Genomic DNA, 23,249 nt, shown 5'->3' with positions numbered 1-23,249 from the left:
CTTTCTCATTCTGCACCTTCTGAATTCAAATACACCTCTGGCCCCAGCTTCTCTGCATCCTTTTAGTCATGAATCTCAGATTGCTACTAGTGGTTTTGTTCATTTTTTCCATATTTAGAAATAGGAAATACAGACAAGAAAACATGCAGATATAGCATTACCTGCCAAGCTTTTGCCACATTTCCTAGCTACATAATGACATTTTTTCATTTCCTTTAACAAAGCCAATCTCCTGAATTGAATTAGGATTATTTATTTCCAAATTCTTTCAATTACACATTTTCCAGTTCTTAGTTTTGGCTACAAGCATGCTGAAGTAGTGGCAATGATGCCATGTGCTAGTGAGTGGACATGAGTGTGTTTGTGTGGTTGTAGCTAATGAATTGTCAGTAGTTAAATATTGTTTTTCAAGAATGGGTCTATTGTATATTTTATGACAGCTTTCTCTTCATGTACACTATACCAAATACAGTACCTCTTGTACTCTACATGTGGGAAATATGTATTTTCCAGCAATGTAAATATTGTTGTAAACACTCCATGATATCATTTGGATTAAGTAGCAAAATAAAAATGCATTGTTGTAGTTTTGTGCTTTTTGTTTTTAGAGTTTGAACATAGTTAAATCCAGTGTTTCAAAAAAGGGAATATTTTGTGATATGAATGGTATTTGGCATTTAACCAACCTGTGAAGGTAATGTTACCTGTTTGAGATGAAGATGAAAATTCTCACCAATCCTGGCTTCAAGCCACCCTCAGTTCTTTGCCATGCAGGGCTCTCCAGCAGGTAGTGAGGGATATGGTATTGACCCTTTAGGCAAGCCACACAAAAGAGTCAGAGAGGAGTCCCTGGAAGACAAAGTGAAGGTTTCTAAAACTACATCTCTGAACTGGCAATGGATCACCTTGGGTGTCCTCAGTGACCATAGTGACATCTGCTTAATGCTCAATCGACTTCACAGCATTTCCCTGGCTTTAGAACACTTTGTTTCCAAAAATTTTTTTTTTTTTTTGAGTTGGAGTCTCACTCAGTCACCCAGACTGGAGTGCAGTGGCCGCTCCCGGCTACTGCAGCCTCACCTGCTGGGCCCCAGTGATCCTTCTGCCTCAGCCTTCTGAGTAGCCAGAATTACGGGCATGCGCTACCACACCGGCTGATTTTTTTGATTTTATTGTAGAGATGAGGTCTCACTGCCCAGGCAGGTCTCAAGCCCACGGGCTCAGGCAATCCACTCACCTCAGCCTCCCAAAGGCGCGGGATTACAGGCTGAGCCACCGAGCCCGGCTTGTTTCCAAATATTGGTTGTAGAGAGACCTCCCACCCTTTTAATCAAAACTGCAGGGGTGTCAAAAATGTCTTCCCTCTCTGTGATGCATCAGGGACAGCCTCTAGTCTGTGGCATGTTGCAGTGTGGTTTGTCCAAAAATGAGTGGCTAAGGAGCTTCATTGGCTAATGTGAAACATAGCCTTAAAATTTGGGCAAGTGTGTGAGTAGAAGCAGACTGGGTCTGGCATCTCTTCAGAAAGAAATCTTTCTCTTCAATCATTTTTTGTGCTGAATCTAGTGAAGGGACTGCTGTTGGGTGTTTAGTGTCAGGGTCCCCAGTGATGTCTATGATGTTTAGAAAGAGAAAGGGGCTGTTCCATGTAGCAATGATGGTAGAACGATAATCCGAGTGTCCTTATGGGACAGCAGATATGGAATGGGTGGCAGAGGTTTATAAGGGGAAAATATCTGAGTTAGAAACAGCCAATAAAAAGGAATCTGTTAGAGATCATGGAAATGTGTGAATTACAGAAAATAATGTAAAAATTACCTGCATACTTAATATTCTTCCATACAAAGAAGGCATATGCCCACAAAAAGTAAATAACACATTGCAAAACTTCTAGGTACGTGAATTCACTGTAAAAAGGAAACTGTTTGGATTTGGGGGAATCATATGAGAAATAGGAAAAGCAGAGCAAAAAGGAAGAACTAAGAAGTAACAGCACAAAATCATGTAAGATGGGATAGGGTCCTGGGAAAAACACTGGAAATGGTAGGATGACATCATCCCATTTATTCATTAGGTATGGAGAGCACAGCAAAGTTGTACACCCCAGAAGAAAATATACAACTGTAAGAAAGAACTGGGCCCTTCTTACCCATCCCAACTTGCTAGATATGCCTTTACTTGTGAGCATAGCTGATATTGAAACTTGAGGACCTGGACCTCTTAAAGACACCATTTCTGAATGGTGTCACATTTGGGATTATGTGTCAATGTGAGTTTTGCAAGAAACAAACTTTCATATCACGGTGTCCTATTGTAGAGATAGATTTTACTTTCTTAGGTCAATTAATGGTTATTTCAAAGTGAAACCTCTAAAAAGCTCCAGGGAAAAGGGGTCTATGAATGTATTCCTGGCTTGGGCTCCTTCATGATCCCCTCTCAGCACAACAACCAGAGTAGAGTCTCTCCAAGGGTCCTTCCAAGTCAATATGAAAGCAATATGGAAGTGTGGAATCCCTAGCCTCCAGAACACAAGGGACAAAGTTGCTCCATTTAGTCTCACAGCAGGAACCACAGAGTAGCTAGGATTCTGAAGTCAGCAGGTTTTGTGTTTGTATACTCTTCTGACCTCTTGGGCAGTCCTAACCAGATAATATCAAACTTGTCTTGACCTTAGTTCCAGGAACAAATTCTATCAGAAGATGAAATTAGTGAGATTAACATAAAACCCTAACATCTTGGATGAAATTATCATGAGTCAAAATCAATTGGTGACAGAGTAGTTTGAGATATAAGATGAAAAAGCCACTTTTCTGAATTGTAGAGAGAAAGCTGTTTGGGAGAACTCTGGTTAATAGAAAGTTTATTTTTGTGTCCAATCTTATCGTTAATGCTGGCACATGAATGGGAATCTTGTTCTGCCTACAGAGAGAAACTTGAAAGAGAGGGTTGCCCTAAAAGACAATTTGGGATGTTAGTGAAAAACAGGGCAGTGGTAGTCACCCAAATCTTTATCCTTTGTTTTTTTTGTCTTTTGTTTTCTATGTATATTTTATTGTGATAGCATATGCATACCCAAATTTACCATCTTAAATCTTTTAAGTGGAGAGTTTACAATGTTGTGTCTCTGTTATCAAAATCAATCTCTGTAATTGTTTTTTGTTTCTTTTTTTGAGTTGGAGTCTCACTTTGTCACCCAGACTGGAGCGCAGTGGTCGCTCCCAGCCACCACAGCAGCCTCGACCTGCTGGGTTCCAGCATTCCTTCTGCTCAGCTTTCCAAATAGCTGGCACTACAGGTGTGTGCTACCACGCCTGGCTAATTTTTTAATTTATTGTAGAGATGAGGTCTCGCCAAGTTGCCCAGGCGGGTCTTGAACCCACGGGCTCAGGTAATCCACTCACCTCAGCCTCCCAAAGCGCGGGATTACAGGCTGAGCAACCAAGTCCAGGTTCTTTTCATTTTTTAAAAGTGAAACTCCAGGTGGAGCAAAATGGCTCATGCCTGTTATCCCAGAACTTTGGAATACCAAGGCAGGTTGCTTGAGCCCAGGAGTTTGAGAAGAGTTTAGACAACATAGTGAGACCTGACTCTACCAAACAAAAAAGAAAGAAAATTTGGCCACTCAAGACTTTTTAAAAGCTCCAAATGGGACATGTTTCTAGTGGTTGAAAATTCTTTGCCTGACTTACAGCTATACATGTGAGAAGACCTTTTTAAATATCAACACGTCTGCATATTTACAAGCCCATTTTATGCATTACTCTAGCTACCCCCCTTGATTTTTTGAAACCCCATATTTCTCAAAGTAGTGGGGGCAAAGATTATTCCAATATGTTAGCATTCAGAATCTAGCAACAAATTTTTAAAAATAATCATGATCTAGTGGAGTGTTAGGACCTCAATTTGGTTTAGCATTTGAAAATCAGTCAATACTATTCATCACATTGACTGAACAAAGATGAAAAATCATATGATAATCTCAATAGATGCAGGAAAAATTTAAAAAATACAACACCTCTTTGTCATTAATATAAATTATTTAGTTAATCAGATCATATGAACTCTCTTAATCTGATGAAGTATATGTTGGGGTTTGGATGGACAGGGTGAGGGTGGAGAGGCAAGGGAGGCGAGGCATGCAGCACTGCTGGGGCTGGCAAGCCAAAGGTGCGCACCGGGAACCCAGAGATCCCAGTAAATTGCAAAGAATTGCGACACACAGAGGTGAGAGAAGAAAAGATGTGCGGGAGGCCAGCTCCAGCAGACCAGGGTTTCCTGAAGGCGAGACAGCATAGGCGAAAGAGAGAAAACTTGGACATCTGACTCTGTTGCAGGACAGATGCCAGATGCCATTTATTGTCAGTTAACAGTGAGCTTTTATATTATTCATATAAGGGAAAGGACAAAGAAATTCCTACAACAAGATGTAACCAGTAACTCAATCAATAACCTTGACTGAGATAAAAAAACAGACAAGTAGTTTATGCCTAGTCCACAATTTCTCAGCAAATGAATCATATGATAAGTTTTAAAAGAATGTTACTCACGAAACATGTTAATTTCCTCAGTTTACAAAGCTTAATCTAATTATGTCTAGGAATGTTTCATCCATCTAATTTACTTTAACTTAAACTGTAAAAACAAGTTTATAAATCATTTTTACAATGATTACCACAGTTTAAAGATTATTGAATAGCATATACTTAAATCAGGCTTAAGTTACTCTATAAGACTAATTCTGTATAGCAAGAACAACACAATAATATAAAAATGCTTATTTTCTTATGTTAAATACTCAAAAAAGTATGGTTAATGAGTTGTAACTATATCCTAACATGCAAGCCACAATACAAATCATAGTAACTGTAGCAAAATAACATTCTAGGAACACTAATTAATTGTAAATTAAAAAAGCAACTGTACTAAGCAATTATCTATCCACACCTGAAGTTTAAGGTTTTGCTCATGAGTCTTTGGTGAGATTAAGGAGTTTTCTATGGGCTTCAGAAAGAACGCTTCCTGTTTTCATTGTGAGTTTTTCAGCCATAACACTAGATAAAGTGACAGTGTGGCCTAGCACTAGGAGGTCAGGGGCATAGCCAGATAGGGGAATGATAGAACTAAACTTTTCTCATAAAATACTGTTTGGCTTCTATGTATGGGACAATGAATGACGTGAATTGGAGTTTTGTTTTTCGCCTTCAGACTGTACAGAATTTTTCAGCTGCATTAACAACAAAAATAGAAGAAGTAAGGGTTTCAGCTGCCCAGGCTCGCTTTGCAGCCTGGGGTCTTCAGACCCCTGGACTTTGTCAGCAGGCAGGCCTCCATGCCTGACTCCCAACAAAGATGTATTTAAGAAAAGTTCACCCCCCACAAACAGGGAGTGGGCCTACACTGTAGGTGAGTGTGGCGTTGTAGCCCCCCAGAGTCCTGGCTTAAATCCTTTTCTTGGAGATGTTGCATGTGACTGCTGTGACTGCTGTGACTTCCTTGTCGACCACCTGTGGATGTCTTGGAGATCCCGTGACACAGAGAGTCATTAATGTCTGCCCACATTATCATAGCCCCTAGAGAAGGGCGTGACAAGGTTTCTAATTCTCCTGTACCTTCCCAAATGACATTCCTTAGACCTAATGGAGGGTTTCCCTCCCCTTATCTCCTAGGTATTCCCAGTGGGTTGCTTTCAGATCCTTGGCTTCCCTGTAGAAAGTGCCTAATTTACTGGAAGATTGAATCCCCACCTGCTCTCCCTCTGAGCAGATATAACTTTTGTAATTACAAGTTTCATGACTTTTACAGTCCTTGCCCAATGCATGATGTCTTAGGCCTTGTAAATTCCCTTTACTCTAGGCAAGCTTGATTGCCACTATGAGGTACCTCTGATACCTGGAAGTCTGTTTCTGAAAAGAGAAAGTTAGTAAAGTTAATTATACCTAAAGTGTGCATTTCTCCAAAAGCATAGCTTCTACTTTCTCATCATTGTGTCAGGGTTTCAGAACAAGAAAAATGGCTTCCCACTCTCAGTCTGTCCTTTCACGATCTAGTTCCCAATATTTTTCTATTGTTCTTTTCCCTAGTCTCCTAATCTTTGTGGGCATGTGACTTTTAACATAATTATTCAGAGGGAGTAGAGGTAAATATGTGCTCATTCTGCCCCATTTAATCAGAGATCCTCATCTATACTCTGCTGGGGTTTGGCCTGAAATTGCACCTTTGCCTACTTGTTTGCTTTCTCCTTCCCCACCCACTCTTTCCACTTCCTTGTCAACGTTTCCTAGAACATTTCTTTAATAAATTATTTTATTTACTAACTACAGGTTGTACTTCTGTGGAACCAGGCCTAAGGTAATTGAGTATACCATAATATTTACTTCCATGGTATTCCATGGATTCATGTTTGCCTCTGGTCTTTTTTCCCCCAAAATGGTTTTCAAGTTATTTCCTGTTTGATTAGATTCTATTATGGGAAAGATTTTGTAAGTCCTTTGTGTACTGTATTTTCCAAATTATTTCCTATTTGCCGGTTGCCTTTATATTTGAATGACAATATGACTGAATATAAGACATTTCAGGCTCAATTTCTTTCTCTCAGCATTTTGTAGAAAGTGTTCTATGTCTTCTGATGCTAAATGTTACTGCGAAGAAATCACAAAGTAGCTGAATTTTCTTCTGTGTATAACTTTAAAAAAAAATTTTCCTGGACACCTGAAGAAATTTTATCCTTAAAATTCAATAAAGACAAGGAAATAGTTCATTGTTCCTTATGAAGTTTCTAGATTTTATTGGCACACACTGTACTGTCCTTTCAATCTGTAATGGAAATTCCTCCCTTATTTGGGAAAGTGATCTTCTATTACAACTTAAAAGTCATGTCATGTTCCATTTGCTTATTCTTAGGGAGACAGATTATCTTTATATTCTGTGGCTTTCATATCGATCTACATGTATTATGCTATCTGTAATTGTTTCTTTTCTTTTTTTCTGTTTTCACTGAAATTGTTTCCAGTGTTTCCTCCAGATCTATAGTTCAATAGTCACTAGTTACATGTGAATATTTAAATTAAATAAAAAGTTTAAAAATATTTTAAAGTTACATTTCTTGACTGCACTAATCATATTTCAAGTGTTTAGCAGGCATTTGTGGCTACCGTAATGGATAGTACTGTTTTAGAACATTCCAATCACTAGAAATTTCTGCTGGACAGTGCTTCTCTAGAGCAATAATTGAGTCTCTACTGCTGGTTGTTTTTCCTTTTTCTTATTTATTTCTTCTGTAATAGTATTCTATTAGTCCCTAACATTTCCGTGTAACTTTGTATATCTATTCTGTGGTTTTATCTAATCCTTGAAGTCTTCATATACAAATTCATGTCCTTGTAAATTCTCATAGTGCAGAGCACACTGGGAAATTTTCTCTTTGGTAGGAGGTTGCTTCTTACTAAAACATTTTTCATCTATCATTTGCATACTAGATTTTTCATATTAGTTTTATTTATTTTATATAAACTTTACATAAGGAGGACTTTTTCTTCCATATATGAGTTTATATTTTTTGTTTGCTTTTCATTTTACTGAAATATAGCAAGAAAACTTTTGTCCAAAACTACTTATACTGATTATAAAATGGAGGATTTCACCTTTATTGTTGTTCTCCTTCCTTTACATTATGAGCTCTACACTGCAAGGGTCAGCAAATACTGCCTGTGGGGCAAATTGGTCCAACTCCCCTTTTTGTAAATACTTTTACGGAAACAGAGCTACTCTCACCCGTTTGATATTGTCTCAGGCTGCTCTCATGTTGCAGTAGCAGAGCTGAGTAGCTGTGACAGTCTGGCCCTTTACGCTGACCACTGAAGTACAGTGAAGGAAGAATTATCTGTAGCCCCAGGGCATGGGGTAACATGAGAATAGGATTGGAGGAGATCTTTCATTAGCTGAACTGGGCTGCTTCTCATTTGCAGATTTTTTAAAGGTCTTCAGCCAGGGTTTACTTCATGCCTTAGTCAGTTCAAGCTGCCATAACAAAGAACTATAGACTGACTTAAAAACAACAGAAACGTGCTCCTCATCATTCTAGAGGCTGGAAGTCTGAGGCCAGAGTGCCAGCATGGTTGAATTCTGTGAGGATTCATGGTTTGGTTCTGTGAGGTTGCAGACTGCTGAATTCTTGCTGTATCCTCACACTGTGAAGAGTGTGAGCAGGCTCTCTGGAGTCTCCATTATAAGGGCATTAATCTCATTCATGAGGGCTCCATCCTCATAATTTAATGACTTCTCAAATGCTTACCTTCAAATACTATCAGCTTGGGGATTAGGATTTCAACCTATGATTCTGGAGGGACACAGCCATACATCCCATAGCACTGTATAATGCCAGGCATAGCTTCCTCGAATCCAGGGATAAATCTGAGATTCAGCTCACCCTCAATCTCTGGTTCCATTTGGACCTCTGAAACTTTTGCTGCTTTTAAGGGGACATAGCTCAGTTTATGCTCTTGCCCTGTACTCAGGCATCAATCATTTCTACTGCTAAAGAGCTGAAAGGTGTATGAAAGGTGGATTGGTTTCCTCATTGAGCACCTTTTAGACTAGAGGGACTTCACCTGGGCTGTCCACCAAGGGCTCTGGATTCATCTCTCCCCTCACCTGAAACTGTCTCAGATCTTATTTCTATGAAGATTTCTGCTTCACCAACTTCTATTCCTATGAAGGTGGTATTATATTTCTATGAAAATTTCTGCTTCACTGAGTCCCTTTTGGTGATATTTTTCAGGATTTTATTTTCTTCAGTTCCTCTTCTTCATGCTTCTAAACAGTCAGTGTTACAAGCTTTCTACAGCCACACTATGCACATAAAATAACTTTGGTTTCAATGGCTAACTTCCATGTGGTATACTTTTCTCTCTTAAAAATTTATTTGTTGTGAATATCTTAGATTTCTGCAGAAATAAAATTTCAAGATGTGGCTTTTCTCTGACATCTGAAAATGGGAGATTGTATATATGGATTTTAGAAGATGATCAGTGAAGAACATATTTGCAAAAAGCTCTTTTGTAGTTACCTCCTTTAATTGTAAGGCGAAGTTGTTGCAATGGGAATAACTAACCATAAGGAGGTGTGCTTCTTTTGATTGAAATTTTCTTGAATAAACTAATACGTACATATAGATTATGCTGGGTTTTGCCTTTACTTAAAATGACCAGTGAATAATATTACACAACAAGGATGCGATATTTTTTAATTATCTAATTAAATTATAAAACTGACTCAACAATATTTTATACACCTACATGGTGCAAGGCACTCTGCTGGCCCATTCATCAGTGACTTGCTAAGCTCTATGTCTTCACAAGTCATTTGTATGGAAAGGTGCTTGAAATTCTCAGTGATCTGTAAAGAAAATAATTTTAGATGGGCTTGTGTCGAACTAGTCTTTCAAAAAATTACTGTATCACCTATTTTTTAATGAGAAATTTAAATACAGTTAAAAATACCTTAAAGATAATATTTAATGCCTAATGTCCAGTGTCTGTAGATCTCATCCCACACAATCCAAATTCCCTCACACAGAGATATTTTCACTGTTCAAAAATTGTACTACACTTTGAAATAAAGGGGCATACATGAATGGAGGTTTAAAAATCTATTTCCCAGCTGGGCTTAGTGGCTCAGCCTGTAATTCCGCGCTTTGGGATGCTGAGATGAGTGGATTGCCTGAGCCCACGTGTTTGAGACCTGCCTGGGCAACTTGGTGAGACCTCATCTGTACAATAAGTCAAAAAATTAGCCAGGCGTGGTAGCGCACGCCTATAGTTCCAGCTATTGGAAGGCTGAGGCAGAAGGATCGCCAGAGCCCAGTAGGTCGAGGCTGCGGTGGACGGGAGTGGGACCGAACTCCAGCCTGGGCGACAGAGTGAGACTCCAACTCAAAAAATAAATAAATAAAATAAATAAAAATAAAAATCTAATTTTCATATTTTTAAACATAGTTTATGACTATAAACCTTGGTTTGCTTAAACAAAGTCACTGAAGTAAAGTAGCATTTTTTGAAGAGTTCTTGATAATGGGTAACTGAATATCTACGACAAACTACTATTCAGTAGCTGAAAATAATGGCAGAGAATATTTGGACAGAAATGGAAACAGAATATGGTTTAAATTTGTGTAAATATAAGATTTTTGGATTTCGATTTTTGAAATATGTGTAAATGAATAAATAGCTTGAATTTGTATAAAGTAATTCAGCTCAGTTCAATTACAGGCTGAACTGTAATGCAGTTTAAAATATTGATGTATGATTGCTTCCAGGTTCTTGCTATTGTGAACAATGCTGTGATAAACATATGTGTGCAGGTATATTTTTACATCAAAAGAGGGCTGGATTAAAAAAATGTGGTACATATACATGATGGAATACTACCCAGCCATAAAAAAGGACAAAATCATGAATTTCGCAGCAACCCGATGGAACTAGAGTCTATACTACTGAGTGACCTCTCACAGAAACAAAGATCTGAGTATCACATGTTCTCACTCACATAGTGGACCTTGATCATCCAACGTATTATCATAAGAAAATGACTGACAGTGGTGGGAAACTATGGGGGGGGGAGGGGAAGGGAGATGGGATTAATGGTAGTAAACATCTGTCTGGGGGCAGGGAGACACCTCTTATCAATAAGGGTGCCTGAACGAAGCATATTTGTATACCTAACCCTTAACTGTATCCCACAATATCATAATAAAAAATATTGATAAAAATAAAAAATAAATAAAATATGATATAGCAAGTATTTAATTATACTATTTTAATTGGATAGAAAAACAAAACAAAAAACTGTTACCTATTTGTGAAACAACTGACAGAAAAATCTAACAAGTGTTAAATTAGGTTTAGTCTAAAGCTGTCTTCTGACATATTTTGAGTTCAGCCTAAAGGTTTTTTCACACAAAGTGAAATGTAACTTAATTGGATGTGTAAATAGACAGTGACCCAACCTTGTACTAATCATGGAGTTTCAGCCAATGAGACATGGCCAACTTTTCAAATCATGTTCAAATAAGGCAAATGCCAAACTGTTGCCAATCCAGATGTTTCTATACTTCACTTCCTCTTCCTACATGTCACTTTCCTTTTTCTGTCCATAAATCTTCTGTGACCATGTGGCAGCTTCAGAGTCTTTCTGGACCTGTACTGGTTGGAGTGCGGGATAGGGGTTCCTGATTTGAATCATTCTTTTGCTTGATTAAACCCTGCTAAATTTAATTTGTCTAATTTTTTTCTTTTAAAACAATGAGCTCTAATTCTGACAGAAATTTCTGGGAAAAATTATTTTTCAGGAAAAGCAATGAATTTTTAAAAAATACTTTGTTGCTATAAGCAAAGTCGTATTTCTGATCTTTCAATGGCACCTTCTGTGAATGTCTGACATACTCCCATACCTAGTCTCAACAGAGCTTATCTTTTTTCAATCTGAAAATAAAATGAAAGTGCTTTTACCTCAACTTTCTTTTTTATTTTTATTTTTTTAAACCAAATAGGAATCCTCATGCTAAAAATAACTGGGAAAATTATGTTTTTATCATAAGGTGTGGCTTAAGTGAAAAGCAAATTTTGTTACTAAGTTGTTTTGTTGTTCCTAAAATTACTTATTATATTGTATTCTGATCTATTAATGATTTTATGCAAAATAAACAAGCTGGGAATTTTCTGGTTTTAATTTTTCTTGCACAGCTACAAATTATAGGTAGGGCCATCTATTTTGCAAAGAAATGTTTCATATCTACAGTGTAATGAGTAAAAGTCATGAACATAAACTTCACCAAGAAGTGCAAGTGGCCAATGAAAAGAAGAAAAGATTCACCTCACTAATAACTACAAAATGAAAATGAAAAAAGGCATTATTATCAACATATATTTACTTGAATTTATCAACAACAAAATAAGAAACATTGATGGAATTACAAATCATTAGGTTATTATTTGTTCACAAGAGATAGTTACTCCTAAAATATTTTCTAAAATAAAGAAATAAAATTATAGAAAATACTAAGAAACTTGAATAAACGATTTGTAACTATATGTTCCAACTTTGAACAGTTTCTATTGTGATTTTTAAATATCCTGGTGTCATTTATGTTTTATTCTATAACCATAATTCCATAATTGACGCCCTTGTTTTATGTTTGACTGGATTATAATTTCAATGTCAGTCGTTTTAGTTTTTTGACTTATTTACTTTGAGTACTCTTTTTGAGTGTATATTTTGCCCAAGAAGAATTTTTAAGAAGAGTTCTTAGATACTGTATTTTTTGAATTTTTTGTTGGTTTAAGAGTAGCAGACTCTGGTCTTTATAAATAGCAGTTTGGCTGTACATAATATTTCTACTCTTGCTTTTATTCGCAGCCTTTTTTAGATATTGCGCATCACCATTCTCTGACATTCAATGTCACTGAGGAGTCTAAGGCCACTGTCATCATTTTCTTGTCTTTGTGTCTAATTGTGAATATAATTCTTTAACCTTGATACTTAGCAACATTACCAGAACATATTTTGGTATTAATCTGTCCTTGTCAAGTTTTCCTACCAAGGTCTTCTACCTGGCGTATCAAGACTCATTTCCCATCACCTCCTTCTTTACTGGGGGCACTCCTGCCTTGCCAACTATTTGTCCTGTGAATGCATTATGCTACTTTATATCTCTGTTACTTGGCACAGGTAAATGAAATCCCCTCACTTCCTACCCCAACTCTGTCATTTGCTGCTACTGTAACAGCAGATTCAGCTCAAGCTTCTCCTTGCCATGAGACTTCCTAGAATACACGCCCCAGGTGACCCAGTCACTTTCTCCCTTCCATCTCATGAAAGATAACATATACCCAGTATTATTACCCTTGGTACCCGGAGTCACCATTCCCGTTAGAGACTATCTCTCACCCAGGACTGTGAGCTCCAAGGGGAAGGACGCTTACCTCATACCCACACAACTATGCCAACAAGGTAAAGCCCGAAAGTTCTTGATGGTAAGACATTGGGAATGTGGATTGGGTAATATGCGGACAAATTACTGAGGAGCTAGTAAACAGGAAAAGTGGAAATCTGAGAGTTCCAGTGTTCTGATAGGCAAATACTCTAAGTCTTTGAGGAACACTTATCAGATACCGATGGCGAGAAAGCCAAAAGTGTCGAGGGGAAGCCTAAAGGGGAGCGAGGGGAAAAGCCTGAACTCCTCTGCAGTTATTAGCTCAGGTTCCAAACGCAGGTGGCAGCTGTCCCGGGGAGTCCGGAGTCTGCTCTCCTGCACCATAATCTTTCTCCGGAAGGGCATGCGTGGTCATCCCTTTTTCCATTTCTATACTTAAAGTTCGCTGTCGCGACCACGAGTCCCACTCCGTCCCACCGTTTCGCAGTGAAAACATCCTTCTGTGGAGCACGGTGCGGTGAGAACACCAGGGGCGGGGACAGTGGGGCGGAGCAAGCAGTGCGCATGCTCCATGCGGGCGCGTGGGGAGGGAGCAGCATTGTGCCGTCAGGCTGCGCCTGCGCCTGCGCCCTGCGTCACCCGGCGTCGGGACAAAACGGCTGTGAATCGGCCAGGGGGACTTGGGGGGGATGGTGCCGCGGTGCCAGGTACGGGGGGAAGGGGTGCGTGAGTGTGAACCTGGTGCGAAGCCTCCACAGACTCTGCTTGGCCATCCTGACCTCCCCAACACACATCCACCCCTAACTGGACTTTGGTTCCGGGCTACCACCGCCTCCGCCACCGCCACGGTCACCTCCAGAGCCACCACCGTGGTGGCCCCCCCCCACGACGCTTTGCTCCAGCCACCCCAACAGAAGTCAAGTCACTCCGTGAACTCTTGGTGTCCAGGTCACGGCGTCGCGGACAAGCTGGATCTCCTGGATCTTTTTTGGATCCCCCCTTTTGTCAGATTATTCCTTGGGCGAAGCTAAATTTTTAATCTATAAAGAAATGCACCCAATTAGGAATTCTTGTGAAGAAATGTGCTTCACCTATGGATGCACACACCCTTGATTATTTGCAAACCTGATTATTTTGTAGAGAACAATTTGTAGTGAGCGACAGGCGAGTTGTTTTACTTAATCGGATCCTTGGGATAACAGATTGTTGGCACTGGTTTGTCCTAGGAAATACCAGTTTATCCTGTATTTCAAACCCTCTTGCTTTTATAAATGTCAGGTTTTGTGTGTTGCATAATTTAATTTTCAGCAGCTGGATCCAGTGTTGTGTAGACTGGAAACAAAGTTCATTTAACAGCTATGAAGGGGCTGCTTTTTCGCTAACCTGGTCATTTAGTTTATTTGGGTAATTCATCTCTTGACTCATATTTGTTCATTGCTTAAGTGTTTATAAAAGGTGCTGTAATTTTATGTCAACTAAAGACAAGCTTAGCATGTTTTCTATAAAGATATATAATTAGGATTTCTGCTATGGGACACTTAAAAGACATCCAGAAATTAGTCTGAATTGTGTTTAAAACCTAACAGTTTTTCAAAATTTGTATTTGTAGACATATGAAATTTTTTATGAATGATTTCATTTAACTTATAAAATTTGTCTTTGACTAAAGTAATACATTTGAAAAATGAGAAAACGTCTCTGCATGGGTAGACAGAAAAGGACTATGAGTTCTTCTTAAGAGCATTTTCTTTATTTTCAGGTTGAAGTATTGTATTTTGCAAAAAGTGTTGAAATAGCAGGAGTTCGTTCAGAGACCATTTCTGTGCCACAAGAAATAAAAGCATTGCAGCTGTGGAAGGAGATAGAATCTCGGCATCCTGGGTAGTTAAATGTTTGCTAGAATGAATGTGATTAACACATTCTTTATATTTAAAAAATGTATAACTGATAAACATTTCTAAAAAGGGTAATTTCCATGCTTATTGTCAAAAAGGGTCATTAGTTATATTTTTCTGGAACTACTGAAAACTTAAACTCTAGTATTTAGAAAAGCAACATTTTTTAAGGAAGGCTAGAGGTATTTTATCCAAAAACCACAGTTAGCTGGCATACTCCCAGAGGTACATGATTATATCCTCTTTCATAATTTACAAAATACATGTGGAATCTGCATTTTTATAACATTAAATGAAATTGTTACAAATTTTGTTAAAAATATGTGTTTTAATCTTTTTTGTTCTGCCCCCTCTTTAGGAATGTAAAGAGAAATTTCTAAGGTTAAAAGAAAAATTAGCTACAACAAATCCTCGATGCCTTTGAATTTGAGTTTTTTTTCACTATTTAAATTTTTTCTGGTTCTTGAAAATCTATAATTTCATTGCTGTCATTCCTACCTCAAGTCTTTTTTGGAACAAAATATGAAAGCGACTTACTGGAAGGTGTTCTGGGAATATTAATAGTCTCACTTAAGTCGGTATAGTTGTTTAACCTGGAAGTCCTAGTGCTTTGTAAAAGGTACTCAACAATGTTTGTTTATATACTTGATTTCACATCTTTTAAGGTGTTCTTACAATGGCCTGATAATCAATGAAACATGGTGTGCCCTCTGTTGTACTTTACCTTGAATCTGTTACCTGCAGGGAGACACCTGGTCTTGTACACATTTTCACTATGCCTGAGAAGAAAACTTACATTGTCCAGATATGAAGAAACAGCTTTATTATTACAACTGTGTTGCAGGTGGCTCTGTGAACTGTGCCATCTTTTCATCTTTCTAAGCAACTTTTCTGTATTTGAATAGGATAATGTGTACAAGCACAGTTTGTGGGAAATGTTATAGCTTTACTTAGTAGGCTTGTACACATAGGTGGATGGCCCCTAGAAAGGCCATGCATGAATTTGGAAAGTTTTATTTTCTTTTGACCTGGTTTGAATATTGTTTCCAGTCTGGTGGGTTTTTTTTGTTGTTTGATCCTCTATGACACACAACTTCTAATAAAGAGTTGATAGCAGTTTAATGTGTTCTTTGCAGTGAAAAGGTATGTTCTTCAGAGGATATGTCCTTTGCCTATAGAATGAGTTAATTCATAATTTTGCAGGCAATGCTTCACATAGTGTTATTTATGTAATATCTTTAATTACAGCTAAAGAGATTTGTGGCTTATCACAGCATTGGTACGTCTAATCATATTTTTTCCCCTTCAGATTGGTTGATGTTAAAAATCAAGTGATATTTGCTATTCGTCAAGAATATGTTGAGCTTGGAGATCAGCTCCTCTTGCTTCAACTGGGAGACGAAATTGCTATTATCCCCCCCATTAGTGGAGGGTAGTGCTTCTGAGCTGTCTAGGTATGTGAGATTTGTTTTTCTTAACCAGTCTTATAGAGAAGAATTTCTTTTTTCTTAACCAGTCTTATACAGATGATAACTTGTAGGTATCTGTTGCTGTATATTCTTTGTAAGTCTGTCTGCACCACATCTTTATTGATGCAGCAGCCCATTATTGATGCAGACACATTTATAAATACCTACCTACCATCTCGGCATCAACTTTATTGTAAGCATTTTAATTTAATATCAGTTTGCTATGTTTGTATATTTATAATGGTTTATTCAGATCTTAGTACTGTATATCAGGAACAGTGCTAGACAGTGGAATATTAGTATACATATTTTGCAGGTGAGAAAACAATTTCAGAGGAATTAAAAAACTCATCTCTGATCTCATAGCTGATAAGTGAAAGAGCTACACAGAAAAATGTCTGTGTACTCATTTGAACTCATAGGACTCTCTGTATCCTTTTTTTCAAATGTGCTTACTAGTAATAGATACAGCCCTCCTGTGCACAGAGAAATGTAGAAAAAGTGCACATCCAGATAATCAGAAGATAACTATGCCTGAGAAGAAAGCCTATCATTGTCCATTCATAAAGAAACTGTTTTATAGCCATAGCTTTGTTGGAGGAGACACTGTGACCATGCCATCTTTTCATCTTTTCAAGCAACTTAGTTCATATTTGAGTAGGATAATGTGCACAGACATTTTTCTGTGTAGCCTGGAGAGATCATGCTTATGTGCAGATACAAGGAAGCATAATTTATTATCAACTAAAGAATAAATAATGTAGAAATTAGCAATCATCTTGAATCCAAAAATCTTGTAAGTTAGGAATGAAAGAAACTTGCTTAATTTGACAGAATTTTTACACCAAATCAAGAGTAAATATCATACTTAATGGTAAAAACTTGGTTCCATGAGAGAAAGAAACAAGCCAAGGATGCCTTTTTATATTTTCACCCATTTTTCCCAACCATCCTTGAGGGTTATGCCATAAAAAAGGAGGAGGAGGAGGAGGAGGAGGAGGAGGAGGAGGAGGAGAATGTGCAAGGACACTTTTCAGTGTAGTCTGGAGAGATCATGCTTATGTGCAGACAGAATGAGGCATAATTTATTATCAACTAAGGAATAAATAATGTAGAAATTAGCAGTCATCAGCAATCAAAAACTCTTTTAAGTCAGGATAGAAAGAAACCTTTCTTAATTTCACAGGATTTTTATCCCAAATCAAGAATAAGTATCATAGTTAATGGTAAAAACTTGGTTCCATTAGAGAAAGAAACAAGCCAAGGATGCCTTTTTATTATTTTACCATTTCCCCCCACCATCCTTGAGGGTTATGCCACAAAAGAAGAAGAAATAGGAGAGGAGAAGGAGGAGGAGGAGGAAAGTGTGCAAGGACATTTTCCTGGTATGTCTGGGGAGGTCATGCTTATGTGCAGACAGAATGAGGCATAATACATTATCAAGTAAAGAATAAATAATGTATAAATTAGCAGTCACCTTGAATCAAAAACACTTGTAAGTTAAGAATGAAGGAATCCTTTCTTAATTTGACAGTATTTTTACGCCAAATCAAGAGTAAGTATCATACTTAATGGTAAAAACGTGGTTCCATTAGAGAAAGAAACAAGGCAAGGATGCCTTTTTCTTTTTTTTTTTTTGAGTTGGAGTCTCACTCTGGCACCCAGACTGGAGTGCAGTGGCTGCTCCCGGCCATCGCAGCCTCGACCTGCTGGGCTCCAGCGAGCCTTCCACCTCATCCTTCCAAGTAGCTGGAATTACAGGCACGTGCTACCACGCCCGGCTAATTTTTGATTTATTGTAGAGATGAGGTCTTGCCAAGTTGCCCAGGTGTTTCTTGAACCCGCGGACTCAGGCAATCCACTTACCTAAGCCTCCCAAAGGCACGGGATTACAGGCTGAGCCACCGAGTCCAGCTACCTTTTTATTTTTTCAACCATATTGTCCCACAATCCTTGAGGGTAATCCCACAAAAGAAGAAGAAAGAGGAGGAGGAGGTGGAGCAGGGGGAGGAGGAGGAGGAGGAGGAGAATATCCAAGGACATTTTCCTGTGTAGTCTGTAGACATGCTTATGTGCAGACAGAATGAGGCATAATAGATTATCAACTAAAGAAGAACGAGGAGGAGGAGGAGGAGGAGAAGAAGAATGTCCAAGGACATTTTCTTGTGTATTCTGGAGAGATCATGCTTATGTGCAGACAGAATGAGGCATAATTTGTTATCAACTAAAAAAGGAGGAGGAGGAGGTAGAGAATGTGCAAGAACATTTTCCTGTGTAGTCTGGAGAGATCATGCTTATGTGCAGAGTGAGGCATAATACATTATCAATTAAAGAATAAATAATGTGGAAATTAGCATTCATCTTGAACAAAAACTCTTGTAAGTTAGGAATGAAAGAAGCGTTACTTAATTTGACAGTATTTTTACATCAAATCAAGAGTAAGTATCATACTTAATGGTAACAACTTGGTTCCATTAGAGAAAGAAAGAAGGCAAGGATGGCTTTTTATTTTTTCACCATTTCCCCCCACAATCCTTGAGGGTTATCCCACAAAAGAAGAAATTGGAGGAGGAGGAGGAGAAGAATGTGCAAGGACATTTTCCTGTGTAGTCTGGAGAGATCATACTTATGTGCAGAGAGAATGAGTCATAATTTGTTATCAACTAAGAGAAAGGAGGAGCAGGAGGAAGTGGAGGAGGAGGAGAATGTGCAAGAACATTTTCCTGTGTAGTATCGAGAGATCATGCTTATGTGCAGACAGTGTGATGCATAATTTATTATCAACCTAAGAAGAAGTGGAGGAGGAGGAGGAGGAGAATGTACAATGACATATTTTTATGTAGTCTGGAGAGATGATGCTTAGGTACAGACAGAGTGAGGCATAATAAATTAACAACTAAAGAATAAATAATATAGAAATTAGCAGTCATCTTGAATTAAAAACTATTGCAAGTTAGAAATGAAAGAAACCTTAATTAATTTGACAGTATTTTTATACCAAATCAAGAGTAAGCATCATAATTAATGGTAAAACTTTGTTCCCTTAAAGAAAGAAACAAGGCAAGGATGCCTTTTTATTTTTTGAGCATTTTTCCCCACCATCTTTTAGGGTTATCCCACAAAACAAGAAGAAAGAGGAGGAAGAGAATGTGCAAGCACATTTTCCTGTGTAGTCTGGAGAGATGGTGCTTATGTGCAGACAGAATGAAGCATAATTAGTTATCAACTAAAGAAGAAGAAGGAGGAGGAGGAGGAGGTGGAGAATGTGCGTGGACATTTTCCTGTGTAATATCGAGAGATCATGCTTATGTGCAGGCAGAATAACGCATAATTTATTATCAACTAAAGAAGAAGAAAGAGGAGGAGGAGGAGGTCGAGGTGGAGGAGAATGTGCAAGGACATTTTCCTGTGTAGTATGTAGAAATCATGCTTATGTACAGACAGAATGAGGTTTAATATGTTGTCAACTAAGGAAAAAATAATGTAAAAATTAGCAGTAACCTTAAATCAACAACTCTTATAAGTAGGAATGAAGGAAAGCATTCTTAATTTGACACGATTTTTATCCCAAATCAAGAGTAAATATCATACTTAATGGTAAAACCTTGGTTCCAGTAGAGACAGAAAAAAGCCAAGGATGCCTTTTTATTTTTTCACCCATTTTACCCCACCATCCTTAAGGAGAAGAAAGAGTAGGAGGGGGAGGAGGAGGAGTAGAATGTGCAACAACATTTTCCTGTGTGTTCTGGAGAGATCATGGTCATGTGCAGACAGAATGAGGCATAATTTGTTATCAACTAAAGAAGGGGGTGGAGGAGGAGGAGTAGGAGGAGAAGAATGTCCAAGGACATTTTCCTGTGTAGGCTGGAGAGATCATGCTTATGTGTGCATACAGGGTTAGTCATAATATATTATCAATTAAAGAATAAATGTAGAAATTAGCAGTCATCTTGAATTAAAAGATCGTGTAAGTTAGGAATGAAAGAAACCTTTCTTAATTTGACAGTATTTTTACAACAAATCAAGAGTAAGTATCATACATAATGGTAAAAACTTGGTTTCATCAGAGAAAGAAACAAGCCAAAGATACCTTTTATTTTTATCCAGTATTGCCCCACCATCACTGAGGGTAATCTCACAAAAGAAGAAGAAAGAAGAGAGGGGTGGGAGGAGGAGGAGAAGGAGGAGGAGGAGGAGGAGGAGGAGAAGGAGGAGGAGGAGGAGAATGTGCAAGGACATTTTCCTGTGTAGTGTGGCGAGATTAAGTTTATGTGCAGACAGAATTAGGTATAATATGTTGCCAACTCAGGAATAAATAATGTACAAATTAGCAGTCATGTTAAATCAACAACTCTTGTAAGATAGGAATGAAAGAAAACTTGCTCAATTTGAACAGGATTTTTACCGCAAATCAAGAGTAAGTATAATACTTAATGGTAAAAAGTTGGATCTAGTAGAGAAAGAAACATATCTTTTTATTTTTTCTCTCATTTTACTCCACCATCCTTGAGGGTTATCCCACAAAAGAAGCAAAGAGAGGAGGTGGAGGAGGAGGAGGAGGAGAATGTGCAACGACATTTTCCTGTGTAGTCTGGAGAGATGATGCTTATGTGCAGACAGAATGAGGCATAATTTGTTATCAACTAAAAAAGATGGAGGAGGAGAAGGAGGAGGAGGAGGAGAATGTGCAAGGATATTTTCCTGTATAGTCTGGAGAGATGATGCTTATGTGCAGACAGAATGAGGCATAATTTGTTATCAACTAAAGAAGAAGGAGAAAGAGGAGGAAGAGGTGGAGGAGGAAGAGGAGGAGGAGTAGGAGGAGGAGAATGTGCAAGGATATTTTCCTGTGTAGTCTGGAGAGTTCATGCTTATGTGCAGACAGAATGTGACATAATTTATTATCAACTAAAGAAGAAGGAGGAGGAGTAAGAGGAGGAGGAGGAAGTGGGGAGTGTACATGGATGTTTTCCTGTGTAGCATCGAGAGATCATGCTTATGTGCAGACAGAATGAGGCATAATTTATTATCAACTAAAGAAGAAGGAGGAGGAGGAGGAGAAAAATGTGTAAGGACATTTTACTATGTATCCTGGAGAGATCATGCTTATGTACAGACAGAATGAAGCATAATTTATTATCAACTAAAGAAGAAGGAGGAGGAGGAGGAGGAGAAAAATGTGTAAGGACATTTTCCTATGTAGCCTGGAGAAATCATGCTTGTGTGCAGACAGAATGGGGTATAATTTATTATCAACTAAAGAACAGGAGGAGGAAGACCAGGAGGAGGAGGAGAATGTGCAAGGACATTTTCCTGTGTAGTATGGAGAGATCTTGCTTATGTGCAGACAGAATGACATATAATATGTTGTCAACTAAGGAATAAATAATGTAAAAATTAGCAATCGTCTTATATCAACATCTCTTGTAAGTTAGGAATGAAAGAAAACTCTCTTAATTTGACACAATTTTTACCTCAAGTCAAGAGTAAGTATCATACTTAATGGTAAAACATTGGTTCCAGTAGAGAATGAAACAAGTCAAGGATGCCAGTGTCTTTTTTCACTCATTTTACCCCACCATCTTTGAGGGTTATCCCACAAAAGAAAAGGAGGAGGAGGAGGAGGTGGAGGAGGAGATGGAGAATGTGCATGGCCATTTTCCTGTGTCGTATGGAGATGTCATGCTTATGTGCAGACAGGATGAGGCATAATTTATTAACAAATAAAGAAGAAGGAGGAGGAGGAGGAGGTGGAGGAGGAGGTGGAGATGGAGGAGAAGGAGAATGTACAAGGACATTTTCCTGTGTAGTTTGAAGAGATTGTGCTTATGTGCTGACAGAATGAGGTATAATATATTGTCAACTAAGGAATAAATAATGTAAAAATTAGCAATCATCTTATACCAACATCTCTTGTAAGTTAGGAATGAAAGAAAACTTTTTTAATTTGAAACTATTTTTTCCTCAAATCAAGAGTAAGTATCATACTTAATTCTTAAAAACTTGGTTCCAGTAGAGAAAGAAACAAATCAAGGATACCTGTTTATTTTTTCACCCATTTTATCCCAACATCCCTGAGGCTTATCCCACAACAGAAGAAGGAGGAGGAGGAGGAGATGGAGGAGGAGGAAGAGGAGGAGAAGGAGAATGTGCAAGGACATTTTCCTGTGTAGTCTGGAGAGATCATGCTTATGTACAGACAGAATGAGGCATAATTTGTTAACAATTAAAGGAGGAGGAGGAGGAAGATGAGGAGGAGGAGAAGAATGTCCAAGGCCATTTTCCTGCATAGTCTGGAGAGATCATGCTTATGTGCACTAAGGGTTAGTCAAAATATATTATCAATTAAAGAATAAAAGTAGAAATTAGCCATCATCTTGAATCAAAAACTCCTATAAGATAGGAATGAAAGAAACCTTTCATAATATTGACAGTATTTTAACAGCAAATCAAGAGGAAGTATCATATGTAATGGTAAAAATTTGTTTCTATTAGAGAAAGAAACAAACCAAGGATGCCTTTTATTTTTAATCCATATTACCCCACTATCATTGAGGGTAATCTCACAAAAAAAGAGGAAAGAGGAGGAGGAGTTGGAGGAGGAAGAGGAGGAGAATATGCAAGGACATTTTCCTGTGTAGTGTGAAGAGATCATGCTTATGTGCAGACAGAATGAGGTATAATATGTTGTCAACTAAAAAATAAATAATGTACAATTTAGCAGTCATTTTAAATCAACAACTCTTGTAAGTTAGGAATGAAAAAAACTTTCTTAATTTGAACAGAATTTTTACCCCAAATCAAGAGTAAGTATCATGCTTAATGGTAAAAACCTGGTTCCAGTAGAGAAAGAACCAAGCCAAGGATGTCTTTTTAATTTTCCTTTCATTTTACTCCACCATCCTTGAGTTATCCCACAAAAGAAGCAAAAAGAGGAGGGGGGGAGGAGGGGGGGGA

At 38.1% G+C, this 23,249-nt stretch overlaps 1 protein-coding gene across 2 annotated transcripts in view; it reads left to right on the top strand.

Annotated features, from left to right (window-relative positions):
• The first annotated feature begins 13,595 nt into the window (after positions 1-13,595).
• LOC103277410 (molybdopterin synthase sulfur carrier subunit-like) overlaps positions 13,596-23,249 on the top strand; it is a 43,900-nt gene continuing 34,246 nt past the window's right edge. The window contains exons 1-4 of one of the 2 annotated variants that reach the window (XM_008074786.2): positions 13,618-13,635; positions 14,688-14,809; positions 16,133-16,277; positions 17,653-17,658. In XM_008074786.2, coding sequence (XP_008072977.1) covers positions 13,618-13,635; positions 14,688-14,809; positions 16,133-16,259 — 267 coding nt within the window. In that variant the 3' untranslated portion in view covers positions 16,260-16,277; positions 17,653-17,658. Of the gene's footprint in view, positions 13,636-14,687; positions 14,810-16,132; positions 16,278-17,652; positions 17,659-23,249 lie in introns of both variants that reach the window. The other variant, XM_021707426.1, reaches the window with a different exon arrangement.

This window comes from Carlito syrichta, unplaced genomic scaffold (genome assembly GCF_000164805.1).
Source record: "Carlito syrichta isolate Samal-C Ts95f unplaced genomic scaffold, Tarsius_syrichta-2.0.1 Scaffold317675, whole genome shotgun sequence".
Classification (NCBI taxonomy): domain Eukaryota; kingdom Metazoa; phylum Chordata; class Mammalia; order Primates; family Tarsiidae; genus Carlito; species Carlito syrichta.
Note: the sequence above shows the minus strand (reverse complement) of the source record. Positions and strands in the feature narration are given on the sequence as shown.